We start from the raw sequence: 19,549 nt of genomic DNA, 5'->3' as shown, positions 1-19,549 counted from the left end.
CTCCCTTCTCAGTGAACAAGGGTGCAAGGACCCAGCCAGAACTGGGGTCCACTCTAGCCTGTAAAGCCCCAGCAGCAGCAGCTACCTCCTCTGGCTGGGACCCACCTCCTAAAGATTCCAGAACTTACCAAAATAGCACCATAGCTGGGAGCAACTGGTTAAACACCCAAGTGCCTGGGGCACCTTTCACTCTCAAACTGTAAAACCAAAGTAATAGAAAACATCTAGACAAAACCATTGTGAATTGGAGTAGGCTTGATGTCCTCAATATACTACTACAACTAATACTACTAAACATAAAAATAATAATTTTATTTAAGATGACAGAATTTTTGGTTTTAAATATCTGGATGAAATATCTAGTATTATTATCTATATGAAAACTAATTATAACACTAAATATCATATATATTATATAAAATATGCATAAATAAATAATGAAAGAAAATTTCAAGAATTTTACTTGCTGAGACAGCCATCCTTGTATCATCTTACCAATACAAAGAATAAAACTGAAAAAAAAAAAAAATAGGATAGGGCTAAAGCTACTCAAATGCGGCGAAAGCCCAGGAAAGCTTCCAGAATACATAGGAATTGATGAGCAAGGTACCAGAGAAGAGAAAAAGCCCACTTAGTTGGGCCTGACATGCTGTTCTTGGGCTCCTCTTGGGGCATATGCTAAAGCAGGAACACACGGGTGCAGAGGACCAACGGAAGCCAAGCAGAATGTGTAGCCCAGGGGCAGAGAAGTAGGGAGAAGTCTTAGTTCATCTCAGCGGGGGGTTGCAAGCACAAACCCAGTTCAGAGCTGGTTGGGTAACTGGGAGGAAAAAAGAGGCTGATAGGTTCAGAATGGAAGTCAAGGTTGGCGGTTATTCACACTTAATGTTTACAAAATCCCATGGACTTCCAGCTTCTGTTGTTTCTGTCAATAGTAAGTTTGGGCGGCACTGTGTAGCAACTGTTTGTGTGAACAGATGGCGAGAGGACAGGAACTTTAAAAACTCAGAGCATTCGGCAGTATTTGGCAAAGTCAACGCTTGTGTTCTCATGCCTGGCAAACACGATTCCTGAACAGACCTGCCTGTCAGGAATACACATGTGCACATACCAAAAGACACAGAGAAGAGCACTTATGCTCTTCAAAACCAGACAGAGCCCAAATACTCACAAAAGCACAATAGATGAATTTTTTAGTGTATTCACATAATGATCGACTAAATACCTGTGAGAAAGACTAACGTTGCAGCTCACAGAACACTGTAGTTTCATACCCAATATTGTTTGAAAGCAAGACTATGTCCTGTAGAGCTGCATTTACACAGAACACAATGACAGTAGTCACATTGTTGCTGCCTTTATGGGGTGGGATGTAATGACTGAGAGGCCATGGTTACATGGTAACATTCAGAACCCTAACTAGATAAGGATAATCAGGTGTCCAGTTATGATTTTTTTCTTATGAAGGTCTGTCTTTTGACATTCTTTAAAAGGGGGCCATTTAAGACCTCCATTTAGTACTGTAATACAATGAGAAGAGGGAGCAACTAAAAATCGTCTCATTTCTTAGTAGCCGGAGGTGCTGGAATGAACTCCCCCAAAAGGGAAAGATCTGTAGGACACACACTGAGTAAGATCCTAATTTCCTATTCTGGGAAGTTTCAAAGCCTTGAGTTAATATGGAACTTGAGATATCTTGATACAAAGTGTAAAAGCCTTGGACAGGGATCTAAATCCTCAATGTAAACTTGACTACAAGAAAGAAAAAGTATATATCACTCTTATTTTAAATAAATCAGAAAAGTAAACCAGGGATTGGCCTGTCGGAGAAGCCTTCCTAGAAGGGCTTCAACTCAGCTGAACTAGAGATCTCAATTCTATTTCCTGCTTGTACTGATGTCCCCACCAGATCAGCATCCAGAAAGAGCCACCGGGGGACATCTTCAGTGATTCATTTCCACAAGAAAATGGTCAACACCCGAGAAGCTAGGCGCAGAGAATGCCTGTTTCCTATCTTAGTGTTTTCTCTTGCTTTTCTATTAGAGACTTCAAAGGGAGAGTTTTGTCTTAGGGGGAGGCAATGCCATTTCCTCATGAAGGGACAAAGTATTCTCAGGTTAGGTCTTTTGAGCTGACATTTAAACCTCCAGACTCTTGATGAACATTTTATATAGATCCTCTCCCAACACAGAGACATCACAGGCAAAAATTACGTGTATCTAACCACGTGACTCTCAGCTCCTATTTTGCATCTTCTGTTCCTTCGGTTGGCCTCTCTCTTATGACACCACCTCAGTATCCTTTCTGTTTACAAAATCAAGAAAAAGTGACCAGGTTTGGAAAAAGTGTGATGAGATTGCAGCAAAACCTGCAGCAACTGGAATCAATGATGGAGTACATCTTCGACTCTCCTTTCAGGAACAGAGGGTACCATGTATCTGTAAGGCTCAGAGATGTGATGGAGGAGGAAACCCTTCCTTTCTCTCGCTCATTCGCAGTGGCTGGGTGTGTCGCTAGCTGACCCGCCATTGCTCTGGGGAAGATTCTAGCCAGGGCCAGCCTTTTTTTGAAGCACACAGGATGCCCAACGGGTCACAGCTAAGTGTGTCAGCTCCATCCATGGATGGATGTCATGGCATGCTAGATCTCAAAGCCCACACACTTCATAGAGTTCTGCTTTTGAAAACTTGAGATTCATTCCTTCCCTAAATAATTGGGTGCGAGGCCTCATTCTATGTAGACAAGATTAAAAAGGATCAAATGGAATCAGTTCTTTCACTCTCAACAAGTAATTTGCACACCTTGTGATGACTAAAACCTAGTTAAGCATGTAACAAGATAAACACATAATGGCCCAGAGATGCCACCGGAGGCCACTGTGCCTTTTCACAGCAGCTTCTTGTCAGCCTCACCAAGCCCGTTGGTCATCTACAGCTGCTTTAGGTTAAGGCAAGCAGATAACGCAAACACAGAAAGGCTGAGTAAAAAGTCCGCCTTTTATTTAATGACATGGTTATAATTACTACTGATAAAAATCCACATAACTCTGACTCGTCAACAGAAGACTCCTGTACTTTCGCCTGGTTGCTTCAGGCTTTCATTCCTACCCCTCACCTGAAGAGTACTCAAAATAGCCCAGATCCAGAATCGGGCTTCCGTTAAATAGTCTTTGATACAGACAAACTTCCTTCTACCCTCAAGTCAGGTCTCTCCGCATCTGCTGGGCACATGAAAAGAACAGTATCCACATCTCTGCCCTGAGCGCCTGCCGCAAGAGTTGCCTTCTTAAATACTCTAAACCCATTCCGAAGTTGGAGAGTGGCTGCGGTCTCCACAGCTTGAGGGGCCACTGCCCCTCGGCCCCCCAGTCTCTTCTTCCCCTCAGCTCCCACTGCACTTGAGGCCTGGCTCATCTGGCTCTTAACTTTCACCCGCTGTTCCTAACACCTGATCCGGTCAGATCTTATCTCCCAGGCTAAACTGTCTGCTCCTAGAAAGAAGAAACTAGATTCCTATCTCCCACTGCATAATTGTCCCAGGGGCCTGGCCTGGCTGCTTTTGTGTCATGGACTCAGAGTGCGACTGTATTTGTCCCTATAAAGTTAAGAACAGAAAGATAAAAGCAGAGCGGAAAGGAGGGAAAAGGGTAACTTTTGTACAGACCTTGTGTAAAGACCTCTCAGTTGCTTTCAGTTATCTGTACCTTGAAAGGGGCAGATTCCGATCTAAAAGGAAAGCACCCAGATAGGGTTTTCTCTCTTCCTGGAAAGGCATTCCAGCAGAGTGCTTCTGGTCACCTGTGTTTTGTCCTCTGTGACAGGGAGGGATTTGTCTGCCAAAGTCTAAATACAAGCTAACATTCCTCCCTTTTCCCTATAAGCTCTGCTGAGGGCTAAGGGCTAAGTCAACTCTAAGCGGTCACCTGCTGCTACCGGCTGAATATGTCCTCCAACGTTCTTATGCTGTAACTAATTCATCCAGAGGATGGCATTAAGGGTGGAACCTTTAAGAGGTCAGAGAGCTAAAGTCCTCGTGGGCAGGCAGGCATGGGACACCTATAAAGGCCTTAGTAAGTTGTATTTGGTCCTTTCCACACCGCCTTCCAGCCTTCCATTGTCACACTATGAAGGGGACACGTTGGAAGCATGGCATCAGCTGCTCTCCAGACACTGAACGTCCTGGAGCCTTGCTGTTGGGCTTCATGGCCTTCAGAACAGTGGGAAACGAATTTCTCTTGTTTTCAGATCTCTGAGATGCAGACAGCATGTTCTAGCAGGTGGCAACAAGGTCAGAAGCCAGCTGGCCAGATCTGTTCCAGAAGGAGCTAGCCCCAAAGCAGATCTTTCTGGATTTGTCCAGAGTCACTGTTGACAACTGCCAAATTTTGCTGCATATTGGAGCCACTCAGGGAGCTTTAAAAAAAAAAAAAAATTACTGTCCTCAAATCCATGCCAGTAAAAAAGTGACTTCTGGGAGGGTCTCTGGTAACGAGCATGTCCAAGCATCTACTAGCTGGTTGCAATGTGTGGATGTGTGGCTTCAGAGAGGCAGCGGTGCAGCAGGCCTCTTAGCAACTGATCCAAATATTAATTAATCCTGTAGTGCTAATGCCAGGACATGAAAACACTGACGCGTTTTGGATGAAGGCAATGCCCGCAGAAGGAAACAGAACAGGACATGAGGTGGCCGGGTTTACCTTGTGATTAAGGTAAACATGGTTTTACCTTGTGATCAAGCTAGGCTCTCCCCTCCCCATCTATTTCTTTCTCTTGGTAATCTTTTAAGGCCCCCTGACATCAGTACCTAAATGTAAACAAGAAGACTCTTGAAATGGAATGTTTCCCTCCTAGGAGGTAAAATTCTCACTCTCGACTGTTCAGCTGATGCAAGGCTGGAACCTCTGAAGCTGGTTCAATTTGTGGAGAGATGTGGTACTTGGTGTAGCCCCATCTGCTCACATGGTACCCATTGGATAGGTAAGTTCTCAGGCTCGTTTCAGACCTGATGGGTCTGTTTTGTAGGTGAGGGAGCTGTTCTGGGATAAGCCACAGGGGCAGTGGTAGCGCTGCACTTTGAGAGCCACTGGAGCAGGATAGGCACAGAGGTTCAGCAAGTTCTCTGTGTACTTCTGGAAAGCCCCAGGAGTGTCTGAGGTTAAAGGGTGTTAGCCTGAGGAGTAGTCCTGTCTTAGCTCTCCCAATTTCTAGTCTATCATGACAAGCAGGGGGCTGGGTATAAGAAATCTTTGGGCTGGGTATAAGAACTTTTGCATTATGTTGAAAAATACTTCGAGTGTGTTCATCCTTTTAACACATCTGAATAAAATCAACAGTGAAAAGCACTCACTGTTAATACAACTGTCAATGGACTGCCCCATATTCCTCACCCCGCCCACTCAACCAGTCTACTTCCCTCCAAACTAAAATCAGCCAATTAACCATGACCTCACAGACAGCCAGAAACATTGTTTTTACTTGCTAGATGGAGAGATGTGAATAGGATATGTCTTCTTTTTCAAATGAGCCTTTTGGTCAAAATTTCAAGCTTCAATTGCAGTCCATCTCGACCTTGAAAGAGAGCTTTAGCCGTTTAAAAGGCTCAAGGTTTTTATTTATGCAGCAATGGCATTTAGAATGCCAGCTTTCACACAGTCTCAAAATGTAAGTCTGTGGTGAGATGGGCAATAAATGAAATCTTTACATGAGCATCGATTCATCCTTCACATGAAAGAAGTTACTATGGATGAAGGCTTCAAAGAGTGGCAAACAGGCTGCCCATTCTCCACTGTTCCACATTTGGCTTGCCCCAGGGCGGAGAAGTCTCAGTTACCTCCTGTGGAAATCCAAAGATGCTTCATAAAAGAGGGGGCGATCTTATGGGTCCCTTTATATCTGAAAGCCTTTGAGGACGAGTTATGCATATGCTTAAAAGATCTGTCAATAGACTTAGACGAGAGGAGCCCTTGTGATTACGAGCATGTACCAGGTCTTCAGGGCTGCGGACTCTCAAGCAGCTCTGCGGACCCAATCTTTCTCTGAGACTTTACCTCGAGGACAGTAGATGTCAGGAGCCCATCGGTTGCATTCATAATTGTCCACTGCTTTTTCACAGGTGAAACACTTAAATCCACCAGGATACGGAGTGGCTACAAAAACCAAGAGGGAAAAAAAAATCGATTTTTAGACTGAGCAAAGAATCCTGTAGAGTTAAGTATATTCATTTAAAGAGGAGTTTTCAAGAATTTTTAAACAGTGAAGTATCTGATGGCTCATTTGACAATGGGCAGTTTATTCCTGAGACACAAAAATTCGCATACAACTATCCAAATGGTTTAATTTGAACAGGCTGCCCACTCCTGATTAGAGAGTATGAAATCTAAGTCACTTCCAAATCTGAAATTCTTGAGTACCAACATACTCCCCAAATTCCACACCCGACCTCATGTGCCCAGTTATAGAATTGAAAAGGCTCCCTTCAATTCCTCCAGGGACTGTATACAATTCTTCCAGGATATTTACATGGTATATCCCAAAATACTTTACCATATACATACAGGTATTCCCCAAATCCAAAAGCAAACACCTTAAGTACCATGCGCTTCGGATACAGGCTCTTTACCCTATAAATGATCCCAAGTTGTAAGCAACGCAAATATATATCAGTAGGTGAGTGGGTTAAACAAACTGTGGTACATCTATACTATGGAGTAACAGGCACCAATAAAAAGGAACAAACTGTTAATATTTTCAACAGCTTTAATAAATTTTCTTGGAATTACTCTTAGTGGAAAAAAAGCCAATCAGAAAGGTTGCATAGTGTATGGTTATATTTATACTGTTACTTTATTATTTTTACATCTTTATATTTCTGTATGAATACATGCATGTATGTATATATTGTATATATATGTATGAATATTGGTATGAATGTATGTATGTATTGTGTACGTGTGTGCCCATGTACCATAGCATGCATATGGAGATGGAGGACAACATGCAGGAATTGGTTCTCTCCTTTCACCAAAGTGGCTTCCTGGGATCCAGAACCAAGTGATGAAGCTTGGTGACATAACCACTTTGCCCACCCACAGATCATATGGGTCCATTTATGAAGAACTTCTGAAATGACAGAATTTGGAGTGGACTGCATGCGGGTGAGTGGTTGCCGGGCGTGACTCTGCTAGGTGCAGGTACTGTTTGGAGAAGAGCTATAGATCCCACAACTCCAGTAACGCTCTCTCTGATCTTTCCCATCCGCTCTCCATGCCTGGCTTGCGCTTCCTGCCTTCAGAAAACACTGCCCTCCAGGTACCACTTGTTCTCAGGCCTGCTCATAAGCACAGGTGAGGGTGTCACATGAGAACTATGTTCTGGAAGTGCTTATTCCACCAGAATGTTCTGTCAGCTCAAGGCAAGGGGTCAGCAATCAATGTCAGGCCTGGGGGGTGGGGGGAGGGGGATGGGCGGGCCTTCTGGTTTCTCACCCTCTGGCCCGTGTGCTCTCAAGTAAGCCGCATCTTACCTGGAATCCTTTGCTTGCCTTGAGATTTAGATCTCTGACTTTCATAAACAGATCCTGAGCATTTTTACAATGTAAAGCAGCACTACCTGGCCTAGTTGGAAGCAGCACACACTGATCCAGTTCATCTGCGGGAGCCAACAGCTCTGCCTTGCAGATGGCTGAGCCCGAGGATCCCACCGGTGGAAATAATCATCTCAGGGTAAATTGCATGGCCGCATGGAACCAATTAAGTGTGTTATCAAAAATAAATGTAGGAAGAGGCAGCAGCTTAAGGCTAGAATTATGGTCCAGATAAAACTTTGATTTTTCACCTTGCCCATTTGCATACGTGCCTGCAATATTTCACAGAATAGACTATAATGATAGTACCTGGATATGGTCAGACGCTGTGTACTGTCTAACAAGGACAAGTAACTGGACCTTTCCATAGGCCCTTTTGAGAGTCCTATGTTTCTCCCACCAGACAGTAACCCACATTTACAAATATGTTAAAAGTAAGGGTGTGGATCATCTCTTAAAGTGATGGGACAGACTAGAGATGCTTTTAGTCCCAGGAGGGAACTGCGCCACAGGAAAACATTCTATCACGTCATTTCAGGAAGGAGAAGAAAATATTTGTGTGAAGCATACACAGGTAATTAGTATAGCTCCCTCTTCTAGCACCTAGATAAATCTGTCATATTTTAATTGTTGTTGCTGAACACAAGCCCGAAGAATTGAGGGGAATAAAAAAAGCAAAGTCTCAAATCCCAAAGCCATTAAATGTCTTATGGACATTTAATAGGTTTGTATTCTACAAATATCATTGTGAGAAAACCTATATAACCATTCTAGGAAATTATATTGATTTGAAACATTAAAAACAGTCTCGCTATTAACTTTAGAATATCTAGCACATAAATCAAATATAAAAGATTTGAGAAAAAACATCATTTTTCAGACAATGATCACACACACCAAGGTTTGTGACTGTAAGCTAGCTGTACCATTCCAGTCCATATGATTAATTCACTAGGCTATCCAATTTTATCAGTCTGCCACTGTAGCCAAAACAATTTTTTGGCTGGCTTGCTGGTTTAGTTATTCCTGGAAACTTTCCCATCAAAGTGATAAATTGAAAACTTTGAATAATGACCACCCAACTGCTCCAAGAATAAAGTTATTGAGAACCAAGCACAAATAAGTTGCTGTGTTCCCAAACTTGGGCTATTTAATCAGCTTCTCAAAATGATCTTTTATGAGACTGAAGACATATTAAATACTGTAGCTTCTTACATACCTAAACCCTCACTCTGAAATTAACCCAAAGACATTGGAACTTGAGAAGTATGAGCCAGAACACTATGCAGCGAAAGGCAGCCTTCCTTCAAACCATTCATATCTAAATAAGCTTATCAGTATATGTCACTGGTGAGAACAAATCCTCTCCATTGTGGTCAGTCATTTATTTGATTATTATTTCTTTCATTTATTTTCAAAGTTTCATGTGTATGAGTCTTTTGCCTGCACCCATGGCTGTGTGTACTCTGTAAAAGCCTAGAATCTGTGGAGGCCAGCAGAGGGTGTCAGATCTCCTGCAACTGGAGTCACAGATGGTTCTGTGGGTGCTGGGAACTGAACCTGGGTCCTATGGGAGAACAGCCCCTGTTCTGAACCGCTGAGCTATCTCTGTAAGTCCTTGTTGGTCTGATTTTAAAACCTACAAACCCATATCTGTTTCCATCCTTAAGCACTGTAGCTTAGTATCCATTTATGGGAATTTTTGTTGACATTTTGCCTGGGGAACAATGAATAGCATTGATTCCTGGCAAATCTTTGCAAACATATTCGACTTTAAGTGACTATAGCACAAGACCAAATAAATGGTTAAGTTCTTCCCTCTGGAAATATTTAACTTGAATAAGGTCAACGGATGAACAACTCTCTCCAGTAACTTGTTAATTGATACTGCATCTGATAAGGAGTTTGTTTTTCTTTTAAGAGACAGGGAAAGAGGTTCCTAAGATGTGCTATTTTCTTCTTCATTACTTCAAAGCCTTACAGAGTGAGCGGACTTCAGATCCTGGTGGCCCCAGCTGTGAATGAATCTAATTTGGCTCTTGATCACAGAGCTAATAAGCTTAGTAGCCTGCATTTCAGGGCATAAGGCCTTGGTCCCTCAAGAGAGGCAGATTGTAAAGAAGAAGGAAAAAAAAAAAAAAAAAAAAGAAGAAGAAGAAGAAAAAGAAATAGTGGAGTGCCCAGTTACTTCCTGTAAGATAATCTGTCCATTAACTCTCCTGGTCAGCCATAGTTCAAGCTTCCATAATTCATCTGTAAGGCTTCAAGAAAGATTTACCCTTTGTCTCCGTCTCCTGGAACTTTTGCTTGGACAAAGACCTTCAGTTAGTGGAAAGCAGATGCTTCCAAATGTATGCTGATGTGCAGTGTGTCTGCTTTTGCTAATTCGGTTCCCACTGTTTTTAGAAAATAGATACAAATATAAAAATTCTAAAACTCTAATATTATCTTTTGTCTTGGCCCACTAAGCAACAAAATGTTGCTGGTATTTTTTTACATGAGCATATTTCTAATAGAATATACTTCCTGATACCTATCTAGAAGTCCTCTTACTCTGTAGGATTTAATGAAGTGTAGGACTGTGCATAAATATCCTTATGTGGGTCATAAGCAAGCCCCTGCAAGGGCATAGCTCTTTAATTCACAAGATTAAGAAGGACTTGGAACACACATGCGAAAGAAAATTGGATTGTTTTCCAGGAGTGTTTTCTATTCTACAGAAAGAAACGAAGGCCAAGAGCAGGGCACAGTCATTTTATTAAATTTTCTTGTGTGATTTCTGACATCTGAATAAATAGTTCCATTTCTCTCAATATTAACTTTTGTTTGGGGAATTGTAATTAGATTTGGGTGATTTAACCAGAGAATAGAAAGAGAAAACAGAACTTCTCACATGATGATGATAATGATGAAGAAGAGGAAAAGGAGGAGGCAGAGGCAGCAACACATACTAATTATTGAACAGGATGTTCTGGAAGATAAACCTGAAATCCATAGTTTATTTCTTATAATACTTGGAAACTTCAAAGATTTGGGAACCAGAGAGCACAGTAGATTAATGCGGAGAGGCTGGTTTTCTCAGGCCCAGTTATCAGTGATGCTGTCTGGACCTAAGAACAATGAGTTTGTTTGGCACAGGAAATGTGTGTGTGTGTGTGTGTGTGTGTGTGTGTGTGTGTGTACTCAAGCTTCCTGCCCCTCTATGTTCTTCCATAGACAGATTCTGTGCTTTGCCATCTAACATTAATAGAATCTGGCTCACTCACTGACCCAGAGAAAGCAGCTTGTACCTCCACCTACAAAGTGAGGCAATTGTATAAATAATTCAAAATCAAACTAATCCCATGTTCCCCTCATGTATTTTTTATGGCCAATGTTCAACAGAAAGTTGCTCGACAGTAGAAAGAATACTCCATCTAAGCACTACCGAGGGCTCAAGGGCAGGGAACCATGGCTGTTTAAAAAGCAGATGTGAAAACAAACATCCGCAGCTCCCTTCCCAAGGAGTTTGGAGCAATGTGAAGTTAACTCTAGTCCAGCGTGGGCAGAATAGCAAAGCTTTACAGCCCAACAAAAATGCTCAGTGCCTGTGACCTGTGAGACCTGCCGGACAGTGATCTGCTTACAGGCGAGTTAAAATCCACTTCTTCAACCCTTTTCAGGCCTCAAAATCATGTCAGAAAATCCCTTGATTCTTATCTATTTAGTTAAACATAAGTCACATGAGTGAGATTTGCCAGTTACCTTATTTATTTTATTTTATTGGGGACAAGATGTTGCTATGCAGCCCATGCTGGCCTGGAACTCACTAAGTAGCTTAAGGGGCCCTCAAACTCTCCTGCTTCAGCCTCTTCAGTGCCAGGATTATTGTCATGAGCTACCCCACCTAGCTTTCCTTGACTTCTAAAGAGTAGAAGTGATCTCCTCGTGGCCTGTCAAAGTTCATCCTTCAGAGTCAACACTGGTATCAAATTTTCAAATAGGGATGCATTCACCCTAGGCACTAACTGGCTACCCCACTGAGGAAAAAGTAGTGTAGCTTGACCTGGTTTATGTAAACCCATTCACTTCAATTTTCAAATTCTACCCTGTATATAGCCTTAGAAATGGCCTTGGATGGATGAGTTTGTGATCTGAGTCTCTCACTGAAGCTGACAGAGAACATCAAAGAAGCCAGCACTCTGGCATTCACTCCTGAAGGACTGAAGCCAGACTCTTTGTCTTACCATCTTTGGGGCAAAGAACAAAATGTAATCTAGTGAGCCGAGCAAGCATCAGTATCTCCTTTTCACATAAAATTTTAAAACAGAGCCAAAAACTCCCACAAAATTGAGCAGCCGGATAAATTTCCCATGCAAGTCATCAGTAGACGCTACCAGTGAGGGCACAGGTGCAGTAGGCAGGAGCCACCAGTGAGGGCACACGTATAAAACCCTACAACTGGCCGTCTAAAAACGACAATAGCGAAAGAACTACTCCACTGTCTATCAGGGACAGGTCTGATTCTCCACACGTATTATTCCTGGTCTATAAAATGATGCTATAGCGTATGTACAATTTTACTGGGTTAGAAATAAACTGCCAACCTGCCTGAGAATGTGCCACAGCCTACACTCAGTACAAAGTTTCCTATGCGTTATGTTACACAATGGTCACAAAGGCAGGGGATTTGTTTCAAGTCAGGAAGCTAAGCAACAGTTGACCTAGGCCCCCAGGTGGGCCACATGTCATTTCCCAAGCTATCAGAATTCACCATTCTAGTACTGAGGGGCCGGGGGAGTCCAAGCAGCCTCCTTTTTGCACACTGTATGACCGTCCAGAGAAAGAACCATTAGCTTAGCTGCCTGTCAAGTCTTCATGCCTATCACAATGTTTGTCATGCAACAGACATTTCAAAAGAATAATCTGCTTTGGGGAACAGCTAAAGCCCCAGATACACACAGTATTCTCAGTCCTCATCACCACAAGGGCATTACTGAAGACAAATGGAACCAAAAAACAAAAACAAACAAACAAACAAACAAAACAAACAAATAAAACAAAACCAAGAGAACACAGGAGCAACAGTGAAGACCCAGGAAGTCACACTACTGCTTTCCGAAGTGTAATCTCCAGGGAAATCTGTAACAGAAAACCCCTGAATGCCTACTGAAAGCACAAGACCCCTGAGATACGCAGAGCAGAAACCAGAGGGCTGGGAACTGCTGCTAGGGACCTGCAATGCTGTGCACTCCCTGGACAATTCGAAACCCTGGGGAAGGCCCAGGAAGTAGGAAGGTGTGGAAGGTGTTTTAACTGAGGCTCAGATGCCCACGAGAAAGACCAGCCATTAATCAAGCTATAAAGGTCTAATTCCTTTAGGAACAACCCACCTCCTGGGATGGGCCGGTTCCCTTTGATAGCTGGCTGACAACAACACAGCAAAAGGGAGGGGGGTGTATGAAGTCAGCGGGATGTGTTAGGAACAGAGGAAACAAGCCTTGTCATCGTCTAGTGTAAGATGCAAACCAAACCTCCTGTGGAAAGGTGACAGTAAAACGCGAGGCGACCTTTATTACCGTCTACACCCCTAACTAAATCACCTGACGACCCCCTGCATTAACTATAGACATGCTTCAATTCCTTTCTCATCAGAAATGAAGCAACATTTTTTTTTTTCCCAGACAAGAGAACATGTAGAAAATAGTCTTACTTGAAGGGTGGAGGTAGATTATGTCTTTCACTGTGAAGTCTCGGGACTGAGCAGCCTTCAGACAATCGGCCACCAGGCTCAGCAGCAGGAGCCAGGCCAGGGCAGGGCTAGGTTCCATGGCAGACTGGCGTGTCACTCATACAGAGGGCCTCAGAGTGGGCACTTGCGACGGTGGTAGAGGACGGGCACCTGAAATACAAACGCAGACTCATCTCAGTATCCAACAGGAGACAGAGAAGGCAGCAGCGTGGCTGATCTCAGGTAGGTGAGCCGAGCTGGGGAGGGACAGCACGCTGAGCCGGAGGAAAACAGGTGCCAAAGGGGAGAACCGTATCAATGGTAATTTTAGAGCACTCAGAACATTCCAGCCTGAATCTATGCTTAATCAGGCTGCTCCTACTGATCACAATCCTGCCTAATATCCAGCAGAGATAGTATCAAGAGAGATTGAATTTTAATGAAAATTCAGCTTTTTTTTTTTTTTTTTTTTTTTTTTTTGCCAGGAGGCCAGGGGACATGTGCCAGAGAGCAACAATAAATAAGTCATGTGCAAGGCTCAAAAGCTTCTCCTCAATAACGGTCCGGGTCAGTGTCCTTTCTGAGTGCTAGCCACCATACCAAACTGTAGCCTCAGATTTGGAAGGAAATATGGGTAGGCTGACTTCTGCCAAATCGCAGACCATCTCAGTAACACGAAATCTCCTTAACATAACTAGCATTGATTGGTGAATACTGTGGAAAGCATTTGTAAATATCAGTTTATTCTAATAGTCCTATGAGGTTGCCATTCCAATGACCCCATTTGCAGAGAATGGGCCCCCAAGCACGGAAGGACAGAGCTGGCTTCTACTCACGGTGTAGCTTTCAGTTCTACATCTCAAACACCAGCAGATGCTGTGCTCTGCTGACAAGTGGGTGATTAGCAGCTTGAGTTGCTACTTAGCACTAAGCAGTCATCTACTGCCCTCCACTCTGACTCTTGTGCGCTCGAAACTGAGAACAGTGAAGTCCTGTGTAGACTGTCCAACGCTCTCAGAATACTACGACTATTTCTCCGCAAATGCCTCCTCCACCATATCCTTAGTTGTCCAGAAAGTCCGGGTCTCCCATTCTGTGTTTCCAAATTCCATAGTCTCTTGCTGATTAATGAGAGCCAAAGTTAGGTATTTACTTGCTTCAACCCAATTAAACATCAGCAATTTGGACATTCTGTTTATAGACTTAACATAAATATTCAACAAGATTATTTTAATTGTTTACATTTTTAAGTTCTCCTATGTGTGGTGTGTGTGGAACCCAAATAATGACAAAAATATTATAAAGGAGAAATTCAGAAAAAGCAGTGTGGCTTATTCAAATATTAGAATGTATTATAAAATGATACTAATCTAAACTGAATGGCAAAAGGTATACCAGAAGCCACAACTCTTCAGAGGATATGAGGATTGTCAAAATGACAGAATAGGACACCATCAGTGAACAGCACTATGCTATAGTATAGTAAATGTGAAAAACATGGCCTCAAAACAATATACTAAAATTATTTACAAATAATTTATGTTCATTTGTTTGCTTGTTTTGCGAGATAGCACTTCTCTGTACAGCCTGGCTGTCCTGAAATGAGCTCTGTAGACCAGGCTAGCCTGGCACTCAGAGATCCACCCGCCTCTGCCTCAGCAGTGCTAGGATTAAAGGTGTGCGTCCACACCTTTAGCTGCATTCACCTTTTAAAGTTGGCAAGCTGTGTAGACTAAAGTTCCCTGTAAGGAACGGTGATATGACCTTGCCAAGTCTGGGTTCAGCAGCTGCTCACACTTTGCTTCCTGGAGCAAACTTGCATTCAGGATGAGAACAGGCTGCCGGGTCACCTGATACAGGTGACAGATAAACACTGTATGGGGCACCTGGTTGAACAGTGTAATGAGAAATGAAACAAGTGTCAGCGGTGGCCTTCCCTGACTTGTAAGAGTCCAGCTTCATCCCAGAGGAGGCGACAATGCTCTCTCTCTCTAGCCATCAGGTGAGGTCAGGAAGGTGAAGCTGCACTGGGGTGGTGGGATGTACCCGGGGCAGGGGGACAGGTGGGCACAGTGCGCGCTGGAGACTTCTACAACACAGCCCACACCTCTGCCTGTTTCCTTGACAGTCATGAGACAAAATACTATGTTTGGAACCTCAACCGTGAACCCATAAACGGAGGCATAAAACATGATATATAAACACCACAGCCCAGGCCTTGGAGTTTGCTGGGACTACTGCAACACATAGCACAGGCTAGCCAGATGGACTTTCTCTCAGTGCCAGACATTGGAAGTTCTGGGTCAAGGTGTCAGTAGCTTTGACACATCCTGTGCCCTTTCTCCTTGACTACAGATATCCACCCTTTGTCTCCTCATGGACATCTTACTCCACGTTTATGATTTTACTTCAGGCCTACTCACCACCACCTTAAAGCCCCTGTCTTCAAAGAGAACCATACCCAGGCACTTGGTGATGAGATTTTAAAATTTGGGAACCACAATACAGCCCACAGTATGAGGTTTCTTTCATATTACCCTTTCCGTCTCATGATACAGCACGGAGCTGTGTAAAATTCTAAGTGGTGATATAGGATGTCACAGAGAGATGTAAATGTATTCCTGCATTGTAGGGTCATGAGACCTTCTGATCAAGGACTTCCTATGACTGACACTACTTCCTCTGGCTTATAACTCGGTCATAGAGGAGCCTTGGCTGCCACTGTGGTGAGATGAGACATTTGCCTCAGACCATTTAATACTCCAGGGACAGTCTCCTGCCCTCTGATTATTGCCTTGGCTGGTTTGCCCTATGGTTTTCTGTAAGAGATAAATGATAAAAACCAAACCAACAACAAAATTATTATCTGCTTAAAAAAAAAAAAAAGGAAATTCAAACCCAGGTCTCATTACAGAACAAAACTTAACTCGAAGTCACAGAAGCTATGGCCATTTCTACTGCATAACCCCAGATATGATTTGATTAGGTATGGGGAGTATCTTGAAGTAATAGTTAAGTTTTTGTACTATTAAGAAATCAATCTTCATAGAAAAATAGATGATACAGGAAACTCAATGTAAAACACAAACTTAAATGGATGCAGGTCAGGAATGTAAGGGTTATACCATCACATGAAATCTCTTTAATTCCTAACTTGATCTTCTACTGAAATTGTATGTAACAGCTTCTGCTCTCTGGTTAGTCTTCGATGTCTCTCCAATGTCTCTCCTCTCTGTACCACTGAGTCACTTACTTAGCATCTAATTGGTGTCTGCAGCTGTTGTGGAGCACTCCAGAGCACCTCCCTACCATGGGGCAAACAACCCAAGTCTGAGACTGTTTAAGATTTTAATTTCAAAACTAGTAGTGATAAACAGGTAAGTTATAGAATTTAAGGTGAGCCCGCCCTACAGTTTCTCTTCGTAGTTCCTGCCACCTACTAAATATTCTAGAAAACTCTGGAGAGCATTCCTTTCAAACTTCTATAACCTCCTGTGCACCGAAAAAAAACCCACAAAACAAAACAAAACAACAACAACAAAAAACGATCTTTGCAAACACACACCACCAAGATGCTAACTGTGGGGGAGGCTGAGCGCTGTACCTTCTCCCCAGATGTTTCTCCACAACCCCAGAAATCTGTAAGGGTAAAAGGGAACATGAAAGTGATTAACTTAGGGTTCCTGAGGTGGGGGATCCAACTGTGCTATTCCGGGAGAGGAGAGGAAACCTTAGTTTCCACTCCAAAAGGTAGATGTTGGGAGGAGAAATGCTTCAATGGGAGGCTGAGAAGGATGGAGTTGCTGTATCATCTCTCAAAGCCCCAAGAAAGGAGCAGACATCCCCCATCTAAAATTCAGATCAGTGATGGATGTTGGCCTGCTGACATCCAGAACAGAAAGGGATTGTTTGATTTTTTGTTTTGTTTTGCTTTTGTTTTTTAAATCTATTACAGGCCATTACATTTGTAGCAGTTAGAGCCAGCTATAGGAAACTAAAACGACTATCTTAAAAATCATTTTATACCACAATTCATCCCATAGAAATCTGTAGAAAATAAACACAAAACTACATTTGTGACTGACACAAAACCTTTTACATATTGCTTTCTAGGTGCTTTAATGATTATCAGAGAAATATCATGTTGAACCATGCAAGACTGGCATTTTCAGAAAACATGGTCATATAGTAACAACTTCACATGGCTTAATTAACAGCTTCAACTGATGGGACAGACTGAAACAAAAAGCTAAGAAGTCAAATGGCCATTGAAATAGGGAATCTAACATGTGAAATGCATTGTTTGAAGTCAAACGGCCATTGGAATAGGGAATCTAACATTATGTGAAATGCATTGTTAGTTCTATGTCCTTGTCAATCCATTTTGTTTACACACGTCTCCTGGAGCACTAATATCACTAATATTGACTAGCTTCAATCCTTTGCTGGGCTCCAGTGCTCACACACCTTCTGAGCGCTCCTCTTCACCCTGGAAATTCATCAGAGGGGCCACAGCTCTCTCACATGCTATTTAACAAGCTCAGTGATTTCTCAGAGAACACTGTAAATTGTCCCTAATACCATCTGTTATGTGTTCTAGGTTTAGTGAAATACTTGTGTGATTTGTGTGTGTGTGTGTGTGTGTGTGTGTGTGTGTATGTGTGTGATTTTTTTTGTGCATGTCCATGTGTATATATGTTTATGATTGTGCATGTGGGTACATGTACACAAGGAGACCAGGGGATAACCTTGGGTGTGGCCTGGAGCTTGCTAACGAGGCTAAGGTGTCCGACAGGTGAGCCCCAGTTACTCACCTATGTCTGCCTCCACCAGAGCTGGGATTACAGATTGAACTCAGGGTCTCGTGCATGTTAGACAAGCACTTTACTGTCTAAGCTATTAGCCCAGCCCTTTGCGTGTTTAGCACGAACAACCATAGACATGTACATATGTATGTGTGCATGCACACACACAGTACATTGTGTTTCTTGTGTTGTAGATTAGAAAGCTAAGATCAAAGGACAGCCATGTGCTCAAGCTTAAACAACTGCCTCGTGTGAGATCTGAAGCTTGGTCTTTCAGCCCATGGAACTAAAATACCCAGACAAGACCTTCCCTTCGCTGGTCTTGCTCATAGAGGTGGAGGCAAGAAGAGCTACCTGATTGGTTCTGTTGTGGCTTCACATGGAATATGGACTAGTTCACATCCCGATTCTTCACTGTGCAACTCAAGGTTAATGTCAGTGCTTCCCATGTTTCAGGCACTGCAAGTGGCATGTCTTACCCATGACTGATCTAAAAGTCTCATTGCTCCAGTTGCGAAAGTGTTACACCTCATCTGCATTTAAACGGAAACACCACTGCGGTGTCTTCAGCACACTCTATCAACCTGAGTCTCCAGGTTGCAGACTGTGTTGAAAATGTAAGCGAGTAACATATAGGAGGCGGGGTTTAGGAGTCAGTTTCTTAGGTTTGAAACAAGCCTTGAGCCTAGGCACTCAACTATGTTACGCCTCCATTTCCTCTCTTGCAAAAGGAGCTTCCTTCCCACCTCAAAACTTTATGAAGATTACAAACGTTGCACAGTAAATATTATGGTATCTCCTAGTATCTTTCCTATTATATGTTTTGTTCAGAATCAGCCAGTGTGTTTTGTAAATGAAAGTAAATAGAGTGAGATTTACTTTGTTCAACATTCAATTCACATTCCCAAGTCACACAATAAGAAAAATATTCAAACATCTCAAAATGCCCACGTAAGACAAATAAGGATCGCTATGTTTCTTCCTCCTCAACATCTGCCCCGTTACCAAGGCTGGCACAAAGCCAGTAGGAAAAAGGAGAAAGTGTGGCAGCCGAGGTTCATGCAGACCTTGTGACTTTCTACCAGCCCTCACCAAGGAAGCAGCTAGTTGGCTGCTGCCCTTACAACTCTCCCTATAATGGTCTGGGTTGCATAGCATGATATTCACACATTGCTGTAGCCAGACTTCGCTTACACATAAGGTGTCAATGGAAGCAGCGAGCACAGCCTTCATTGCCCTTCCTCCACACCTATCCTTGGTATGAGTCCACAGTCATCGTGGTGGATTATCATAGATGAAGTTAAAGCAATTATTCTGCTCACCCCAAGAGATCTGGTAATCACCTTTCCATACTGCAACAACATACATGAGGTAAGTTACTTACAGAAAGGAAATGTTTATTTACATGGTTAGCGGGCTCTGTTGTGTGAGAGCCTAAACAAGGCTGACCTCC

General features: G+C 42.9%; 1 protein-coding gene across 2 annotated transcripts in view; it reads right to left on the bottom strand.

Moving 5' to 3' along the window:
- Window positions 1–19,549, bottom strand: part of Lypd6 (LY6/PLAUR domain containing 6) — a 134,174-nt gene that overhangs the window by 13,242 nt on the left and 101,383 nt on the right. For both annotated transcript variants that reach the window (XM_021194138.2, XM_029535772.1), the window contains exons 2-3: window positions 13,274–13,462; window positions 6,047–6,145 (exon numbers count right to left, since the gene is read on the bottom strand). In XM_021194138.2, coding sequence (XP_021049797.1) covers window positions 6,047–6,145; window positions 13,274–13,391 — 217 coding nt within the window. In that variant the 5' untranslated portion in view covers window positions 13,392–13,462. The remainder of the gene's footprint in view (window positions 1–6,046; window positions 6,146–13,273; window positions 13,463–19,549) is intronic.

Source organism: Mus pahari, chromosome 3, assembly GCF_900095145.1.
Source record: "Mus pahari chromosome 3, PAHARI_EIJ_v1.1, whole genome shotgun sequence".
Taxonomy (NCBI): domain Eukaryota; kingdom Metazoa; phylum Chordata; class Mammalia; order Rodentia; family Muridae; genus Mus; species Mus pahari.
Note: the sequence above shows the minus strand (reverse complement) of the source record. Positions and strands in the feature narration are given on the sequence as shown.